General features: G+C 40.5%; 1 protein-coding gene across 2 annotated transcripts in view; it reads right to left on the reverse strand.

Moving 5' to 3' along the window:
• crppa (CDP-L-ribitol pyrophosphorylase A) overlaps window positions 1-9970 on the reverse strand; it is a 48295-nt gene that overhangs the window by 17104 nt on the left and 21221 nt on the right. For both annotated transcript variants that reach the window (XM_032518949.1, XM_032518948.1), the window contains 3 exons: window positions 9033-9110; window positions 8732-8824; window positions 2786-2917 (listed from right to left, as the gene is read on the reverse strand). In XM_032518949.1, coding sequence (XP_032374840.1) covers window positions 2786-2917; window positions 8732-8824; window positions 9033-9110 — 303 coding nt within the window. The remainder of the gene's footprint in view (window positions 1-2785; window positions 2918-8731; window positions 8825-9032; window positions 9111-9970) is intronic.

Below are 9970 nucleotides of genomic sequence, written 5' to 3' on the forward strand. Positions count from 1 at the left end.
GAGCTCTAGTTTGGCAGCATGATAAAATCATTTCATTCTCAGTGGTGCTATAGCTGTTACACACATAAGTGCACAAAGCGACACAAATCAATGAATGAATAAAAAAAAATCCTTCTCACAAACTTGCATTCAGATGGACGAACACTACTTTTAAACTATATACTGAAGCTAATATCTTAATAATATTAATTAAATGAATGTTTATTGATACAAAGTGAACTGTCAAAAGTCACAGGAAGAACACATGATGAAAACAGCAGCATGACTAAATGGTTTCAGTGTTATTCCCTTACAAGGATATTTTCAGACTTCCAAACAGTAAAATCTTCCCATCGCAGGGAACAGAAAATGTAATCCGGGCTGTTATGTCGTGGAGAAACCACAACATGTCAGCCTTTATGTGATCAATCTGAATCTGAATCTTCCCTCTGGAATGTTGGAAATGTTCAATTCCAGTGCAATGATGCCAGAGCTGTGCCTGGTACTCAGATATATTGACGCATATGATCACAGTGCCATCTCAGATGTTTATGGTGTTCATGGGGCTGTTTTTCACGTTGTCATTAAAGCAAAACAAAAACTAAATAGGAGAAAAACTTCATTTTTAAGCAATCCGCACAGATTCAATCCCTCTTTCAACAATCAAGCCGATCGCCTGAAAATGTTCACTGTGTGCATTATTCCCTGCTGACAGATTTATTTTTATTTTTTTAAAGCCAAAGAAGTAAAACAAGATTTGTGAACATTATTTATATATACCGTACGGCTGACGGAGGAAGTGTTGGCAGGCATCTCCACAAGTATGAATAAGGCCATCTGGGAAGAATTATCCTCATTATAACAAAAAGGCTAACAGTGATTTACACAAGGCTGTATTCTGCTGTTCCACTATCTCATAACGATAAGCACTTTATCATGGTGAACCACGCGTTATCTCCGTCCACTCACTCCCCCGTTTCTCTGTCGAAGCAGGATGACTAATTAACAGCATTAGTTCCATAATTCAGAGGAAGACCAAGATGTCCAACATCCGATCAAACTCATATGTGTGCCGGCAGCGTATTTCATGTCTCGCTATCAAGAAAACAAAGCACCTCATTTTAATTAGGCAAACACTGTAATGTCAAGGCCCGATGCATGATGCTGAATCCCTGACCACAGAAGACTGGGCCTCCTCCTTCAGCTCATTGTTCTCTTTTGCAGGGGTGAATAAAGCCGACCGGCTCAGGGCGCTGTGCCAGACCTGCAGGAAGCCAAATCTCAATGTTTTGACTAGGGATGTAACGATTACCGGTGTAACGGTAAACCACGACAAAAATGTTGACGATAACAATTATTGTTTTCATTTAAAATATAAAAATGATCACGGTGGATTACCAAAGTGGCCAAAACTAGTTTTCCTCTGTAGGGTGGCAGGCTCAGCATTATAAGGAGAGGAGCTCAAACATGGAAGGGAGCTCGGGGTAGAGCCGCTGTTATTTTGCTTTTTAAAGCAGCTAGTTGAGGTGGTTTCGGGCATCTGATCAGGATGCCTCCGGGGCACCTCCCATTAGAAGTTTTCCGGGCAATTCCAACTAGTAAGAGGCCTTAGGGTAGACCAAGAAACGCTTGACACATTATATACGTTGTCTGGCCCGGGAACACCTGGGGGTTTCCCGGGAAGAGCTGGAAAGCGTTGCTAGGGAGCGGTACGTCTGAAATTCTTTGCTTAGCCTGCTGCCCTAGCAACCCGGCCCCGGATAAACGGGTGACAACGGATGGACGCTCATCCCCTCGCCCGAGGCACCAAGCCTTATACAACTGATTGATGGATCACACTGCTGTAGTCAGTCATGAACATAAATCATGATGGATGTCATATTTAAGGCCAACATCAGCGTTTACCCTGCACATGTAAATGTAAATGTGCTGTTTTTATATAGCGCTTTTCCAGTCTTAACAACTGCTCAAAGCGCTTTTACATCTACAGGAAACATTCACCATTCACACACATTCATACACTGTGGCCGGGGCTGCCATACAAGGTGCCACCTGCTCATCAGATAAACATTCACACACATTCACACTCCAATGCGCAGCATCGGGGGTAACTCGGGGCTCAGTGTCTTGCCCAAGGACACTTCGACAATGACTGCAGGGGCGGGGATCGAACCACCAACCTTCCGATTGGCAGGCAACCGCTCTACCACTGAGCCACAGCCGCCCACATCTGGCCCAAATGTTGTGATTTGACTTGACGGCTTTGGTAGCATGAATCCCGACAAAATTCTCACTGTGCTGAATAATTTTACTTTATATAATCATATTATTACGGAGCAGTCAGTTATGGATTTCAGGTCAACCGCATCCATCCTGTATATCCCCATGACACCCAGCTAACTGTGGAGGTTGGACATACGCGTGTGGTGGTTAAGCTGCTTCAGACCTTAAGCACCTCTCCATCCATATCATCCTTCTGGCGTTCCGTTAAAACAATACTTCACAAGTGCGGCAGAAGGCAAAAAAGTTGATACCCTGCCCGCTTAATCACACTAGCGGGCACACATTTTTCCCGCTTGCACATTAAGAATGACACACCCATCCGAGTGTGCGCACACACTAACACATAAAGACAGCAACCTTGCCTGAAGCATAAAAGCATGAAAAGACATTGGAACAAGACACTTAAGAGACATTTCCCATTCTGTTGTGTTTGGCATCTCTGAAATATGAATTCACAGCACAGGAACTCTGAGCTCACTTTAGGAAAAAATAAAAGAAAGACAGGGAAAGACTAAAAGCTTACCTTTGTCTGACCAAGCTGGATGCCATAGAGGAGAATATTCTGGAGCTTAGCTGCTGAGGCCAGGTCCATAATACCTGCCGGTTCTACCCCTCTCCCGCTGACGGACAGCTCATCTGAACTGCTCAAATGCACCTATCAAAACAAAAGCCCAATCAGAAAACGCCTGCCAATAGCCAGAGTAGCAATTATTCCCCTTTTGTGGAGCAATAATAACTCATTGTTCAAGCAGTCATTTAAACATGTTGCAACTCAATAGGCATGTTTATTTAGGATTGTGTTCAGAGAAGCTCTGCTGTGCTGAGAGTAAACAGGTTGGGTGATGCACAGTCCTGTCTGAGAATATAACGATTCTCTAATTTAGCTCTAAATCTGAAGGGGCTGTCAACTCTAATCCAACATTTAGCCGATTAAACTGAACTCAAGATTTATGACCCGCAATTATTTTGTGATATAGCCTTAAAAACTGCGGCAGTGAGACACGATAGTCAGGAGAGTCGTGTCAAGGCGCCAGCTCTAAACATGCAGTTACACTTATACTTGAATATCAATCAGACGCTTGCTGTCATCGGGTGATATTCAATTTGAAGAGTGATTATTCAGCACATTAGCAGGTGTTCAACCTCCAGGCCATATTAGTCTACTGAAACACTGACAGTGACATTTGTGTGAAAATATGAATAACTGAGGCATATACAACAACAACTGAATGAAATAAATATGTAATATGAAATCAAAAATGTGTCTTTTAGCGTGGTAACCTTAAAGCTAAAAGTTAAGGATTTATGTTCAACCAAACTTCAATGAGTCATACACGTTAACATCTTGGAACTGTCCACTTAAACTACTCATGTCGACTTGGCCACCTGGACCATTTTTTTTATTTTATTGTCAGTTCCTCATCAGAAATCAACCATAGAAGAAGAAAAACATCAGAAGTCTCAAATGACTGGAATGAAACACATCCACAAGACATGGTCTGTTCAAGAGTACAAGAAGGCCAGGCAGGACAGTGGGTACTTAAAAATAAATACACTTCATTTAACCAAATGACGCACGGCACAGTGTCCCAAAAAAAGAAAACAATCAACAAAATGGAGGAAAAGAAAGAAAAAAAAAAAACTTTTTCTGGGATTTGGGGTGTTATTTTGCACCTGTCTTGTCTCTGGTGCTTCCACGCGCATACAAACTTGGGGAAAAAACAACTATCCATGCTGTTTTGAGTGAGATACAGGTTTCTGAATGTCCTCTCCCTTCAGTCTCCGGGTGAGCTGTTCAAAATCTCCACGGCTTTCTACGTCACTTGCCGAGACAAGGAGGCTAACCGTAGCATGCTCTTTTTCAATGGCAAAACACTGCTACAACACACACTAGTTCACCATAATCTCCAAAAGAACTACTTCCATGTCCCTGTTCTGCAGGTATCCCACAAGTGTCCCTCGGTAGAAGAAGTCTCCCAGCTAATCCTGCCTTGGACTGACCAAAGTTGGAGAAAGAGTTATCTAGCTGATGTGATACTGCGCATGTGCGACTCCCAACAAAGATAGTATAGAAGTGAGATGTCTCACTCTGTTGCTAAAACTAGTCAGATGTCTCACTCTGGAGCTAAAACTAGTGAGAAGTCTCACTCTGTAGCTAAAACAGAGACCTAAACACACTGGGCGAAAACAGGATCTGCAGTAACGTGCGGTACAACAAAAATATGGTGTTTTTTTGAAAATGAAACCCTGTAAACCTATTCTGGTACAACCTCAAAATACAATTATGAACCTGAAAATGAGCAGAATATGGGCGCTTTAAGTGGAGTTTTATATTGCACTTTTACAATGCACATTTACCAATGAAAAAAATTATTATACTATACTCATACTATTATTTGTTTAGCTTCTTTCAAACTTAGAAAATGACTTAAACTTAAAAAACTAAAATAGCATAAAACATAAGATTTGTTGCTAGGTGGTGAAACTGTTTTCCATTATTATGTTTGAGGTGGACCGACATTGCATTTCAGCCTCTAATTACCCAAAAATTAAGTGTCATAACATAACACAAAGGACTCTTTGGAACAGACATCAATCACAGATTTATGATACCTAACAACATGAAACATGAGGTGCTAATATCAACAACATGGGGCTCTTGCTTTGAATACAATGCTCGAGCCCATAGAGCCTCCTTTTCCCCAGACGGTCTGAAACAGTGACCTCCATCAACCAGTCTGCTTCTCTGGCCTCGAGGCTACCACCTACACTTCAAACTCGATTAGCCCTCCACTGATCCCTTCCATGGGATCAAAGCGGTGATAAACAATGGGGTACATAGAAAAACACTTTGGTGCTGAACTAAGCCTCATCGCTTGAAACTCAGAGGCTGCTTCATGTTTCTCGTAGTCACAACTTCCCCGAATGACTTCACACCCATTCTGACGCCGCCATGAAAGAACAGCAAACTGTGAAATCTGTTAGAGAGGTACAGATTGTTTTGCTTATCTGGTAAACTTTACAGACACAGTATGTTTTAATATAGTCTCATCTGTCTTTTGTGGGGCTGCAAACTAATGAATATTGTCTTTATCGACCAACAGTCCAAGACACAAGAGCATCAAGCAAATCTTCGCCTTTAACAATCTGTGTGATAAATAACTTATTGTCACAATTCAGTTTCTATTCAAAACTGCTGTTGATTCATTTTCTGTTGATTGATCATAACTAACATAACTAATCAACTATTTTTTCAGCTGTTGGAATTTGTTTTAACTTAAATGAGTGTTACAGGAATTAATGGAGGAGAATATAACAGATTAGAGTACAACGGAGTACAGTGGACTTAAGTAGAGTAGAACAAAAAAAAATAGCTGCACTAGAATAGAGTAGAATAGAGTGGACCAGACTGGAGTAGAGTACAGTAGAATAGACTTAAATAGAAAAGGTTTGGAGCAGAAATGAATATAATTGAAGTGAACTGAAGGGACAGTAAAGCAGAAGAGAATAAATAAAATCAAAATCTTAATAGTTGAGTAAAATATAATAACAGAATATAACATATTGGAGCAGAATTTAATATGAGAGTAATATAAGCGAACCAAAACAAAATAGAAGAAACAAGTTGACAGTGGGAGTTGTGGGAACTCTGACATGCTTTTATAAGGAGTGGATCCCACTAAAGCCAGCTTCAGAGTGTGTGTTAAAATGTGTGAATCCGTGTGTGTGTGTGTGTGTTCTACAGAAAACTTGGTCCATTAAATTCATCTGTAACAACTAAATCCACCGAGCTTCAGGGTTTCAGTGAAGTAATGCTGCAGTGATTGAGACTGTGATTGAGTGATTTGGCGGTTTGTTATTTTCTTATTACCTGCCGTTGTTTTGGCTCTTACTCTGTGTGTTAGTAAGGGGTCAATTTTCCAAATTAAAAAGGAGGGTAAACGGGCCTTTCACAAATATTTGGAGATTTCTTGGATCAGATCGGATCAGTTGGTTTTAGGCTTTTCCTCTCAGGTCAGTGTTGCTCTGTGGGTGAACAGTAAGCGGGGCCAAGCTGCAGGGCTCTCCTGGGAGGTGTGCGGTTTCCAAACAGCTACAGAGCTCATCAGTGGAGCCGAGGTGGACTACAGGTGACGTTTTTACAAGCGGGGGGAAAAAAGACGAGGTTTGGATCGCTGTGTAGTACATGTACCTTTGAAGAAATGGAATCTGCCTTTCTGCCAGATGTCTGTATTCAAAAACATTCAAAGAAAAGTTCATTCAAAGTGTGGGAAATGATACTGAGACATGTTTAACTCCGCCTCTTACTATACACACAGACCCACAGTAACTCTGTATACACTAGTGACTTTTGAGTTGATTTTCAAGGAGACACAAGCTCCAGCGGTGGAATGTAACAAAAGTACAAATACTTCATTACTGTACTTAACCCTCATGTTGTCCTCGGGTTAAATAGACCCGCTTTCCTATCTCAATGTTACTTTTAATTCCCCAAAATAACATGATTGATTTCACACAACGCTATTTGGCAAGTACAAATCTCTGCTTTCATTAATTTTGGGGTGTCTTCTTCAATTTTATAGCATTGGAAAAAGAAACTGAAGTAGTTTTGAAATAGTATTGAGTAAAAGTTGACCTATTAGTCTGGTATTATCCATCAACATACTTTCATTCAATTTTAGTCTAAATAATTCCCAATTTCTGCTTTTCTAACTCAAAAATTAGGTATAATTTGCTATAAATGAGATTAATTTTTTTTTTAAGTTATTTTTTCGGGGTTTCATTCCCTTTATTTTTAGACAGGACAAATATGTACGTGTGAAAGGGGGAGAGAGAGAGGGGGGAGTGACATGCAGCAAAGGGGCCACAGGCCGGACTCAAACCCGGGCCCGCTGTGAAACTGAAGTTAAAAGTGTTAACTCAAAAAAAGTGACATACATTGAAAATAAAAGCTTCAAAAGGGTTGAAAAAAGGGACAAAAACGTAAGAAATAGTAAAAAAGAAAGAAAAAATCGATATAAAGCCTCAACAAAAGTGTTAATTTTCAATTTTGATGGGAAGACAACACAAGGGTTAAGTACTTTTTCATGTTTCTGTACTTTACTTTAGTAGAATCAGTAGTGCATACTTTTGACTTTAACTTTGTTACGTTTTGCAGCAACTCTATAATCTATACTTTCTACTCCACTACATTTCTACAACGTTCTTTTACATTTCCGTTACATTTTACGATCAGTTCCCCCCGCCAAAACGTGTTCCTGACCGTCACACGGCGGCAGTGTGTCCAGCTCTCGGTACCGCTCGCAAAATTACCCGCGATGGCCACGCTAAGACCCGCCCTTCAATACCATTTATTGGCCAGGCGCGTGGTAAGCACAATTACATTAACTTAAAACTAACTTCATTAAAATACCACAGCCCATACTGTTTTTTTAAATTATTAGAATTTAGACCTTAAGAGAATAAATTGTTATGCAAGTACTTTTATTTTTAATGCTTAAATTACATTTAAAATCAGGTTATTTTACTTTTACTTAAGTAGGGTTGTCATTGTGGTACTTCTACTTTTACTTAAGTAAATAAGTCTCTGGTTATTTGTACTTTTACTTAAGTACTGAGATTCAGTACTTCCTCCACCACTGACAAGCTCTGATATAGACCTGATGCAGACCTGATGCAGACCTGATGCAGACCTGATGCAGACCTGATACAGACCTGATGCAGACCTGATGCAGACCTGATGCAGGCTGTTCCACCACATCAACCCCATCCATGACTGTACGGGCTGAATGTGTTGTGTTGTACAAATTGGTGATAGACTGAAGCACTAAAGCCACAAAAAAGTAATAGAAGAGCACACACACTGACCTAAGAACACACACGCTCAGCTATATTCCTTTTCAAGCAAAGAACAAAAAGTAATAAGCAAGATTTACAGAAAAATGCGTTTTTCCTGGCGTGGCAGAGACAAGTCGATCCTGTACTAATGAAACCTGCCGTGTGGCGACTTACAGCTTGATTGAAAGGCCAGCGAACCAAACACAAACCAAGGCAGTGGTTTAATCCAGTAATGCCGTGTGACATTTGCATTTGTATTTTGGCACTGGCCCAAGATAAAAAGCTAAGATCGGCTTTTACAAATTCAAAGTTTTAGGGTTAGGGTTAGTGTAGGATACATTTGGAAATGTGAAAAGTGACTATGGCAGCTTGGCTCGAATGATGGCAATGACGGTCTGTCAGTAAATCCATCACTTTGGTCCAGCCTACAAATGAATTCTACTGACTTTGGTGATGCCTTGACCTTTCATCTAGAGCCACCAGAAGTTTCACTTTTGTGGTTTTCAGCGAAACTTGACTAAAGTATTCATGTGTTAGCCTCACAGAGCCGCCAGCAAAGTTGTGCAACTCTTAAGTCATTTTTTTTTGTTTGTTGCAAAACCATGACTGCAGTATCTGTGTATGAACTCACCCAAATGACGACCAGCGGGTGGAGAAGAGCACGATTCCCTGACTCCAAATCCGTCAGCACGGCCTCCACTTCAGACAGGCATGAACGATTGACCTGGAGACCAAAGACATAAAAAAATAGATAAGAACTTTTGAAGCAAAGATTACATTTTCTCTCCATGATGACCAGCATGATAAATAAAAAAAATGTGTTAGAAGATTTTAGAAAGTCCAAACCCTGCTTTGGCCAGAAACAATCATAAATATTTACACTGACATGTTTTCAGTTCTCATTAAAGTTGTGCTTAAAATAGGGAACTTACTGAAACCTGGATGAAGTTCCACTCTTTTAACAGATACCCGGCGTTTTCTCCCATCAGATCTGGGATGACATCCAGCTCCTGTAAGACGGAGATACCCTGACTTTAAATATTAAGTTGACATTCTGCTTGTTACGGGATCCTGAGTGATAACATTAAAGCGAGAGCTGCAGTACCACAGTCCTCATGCATCTGATGTTGAGCGACGGATGACTTCAGTGCTCAAAAGGTCAAGAGGCTTCTGGTTTTTGTTTCAGCCACTTCTTCAATCATGTAGTGTGAGTACACCCACCTGTTTTCCTGCCATGACTGATTTTATGATTATGAAAAAATCTAAATACACTCAGGGAGTATGCAACTGAGTGGCTCATTTCCATCAATGGTAATCAGAAGCTTATTAGAACAAATGGTAGGTATTAAAAAAAAAAGAAACTGTTTCTGGGCTCCTTTATACTTCTGAACTGGCAGGAAAATTCTGTCATATGCAAAGGCCGGGGACAGCGATCAGGCATAAACCAACTTAAATTTCATTACGCTGCAAATTGAGTCAACGGCCGATGTACAGCCAAGAATCGTAAAAGCCTTTTTGCACAAAGAACTAGGACATTTAGGTCCTGATCTTTCCAGTCAGCTTCGGCCTTGGCACACGAGCAACATGAGGCAACCGGATAGCATGCCGTGTCCACCATGTCCGTTTCACATTCGTCTTTGTTGTTATGCCTCTAATTACAGCCTGGTACTTCAATTTCACACACGCAGGAAATAAACAGAAATAAACATCCAGACTCTGAGTTTGGCATGACAATACAGTTGTTTTAAAATAACAGAAAGTCATTGGAAATGTAAAATGTTATGGGAAACATATGTCGGAGGGTTAATTTGTCCTGAAAGATAACTGCCCATGGCTTCAGGAGGAAAATGATTTCAGTAGTTCATGATGT

The sequence above is a fragment of the Etheostoma spectabile genome, chromosome 6 (genome assembly GCF_008692095.1).
Source record: "Etheostoma spectabile isolate EspeVRDwgs_2016 chromosome 6, UIUC_Espe_1.0, whole genome shotgun sequence".
Taxonomy (NCBI): Eukaryota; Metazoa; Chordata; class Actinopteri; order Perciformes; family Percidae; genus Etheostoma; species Etheostoma spectabile.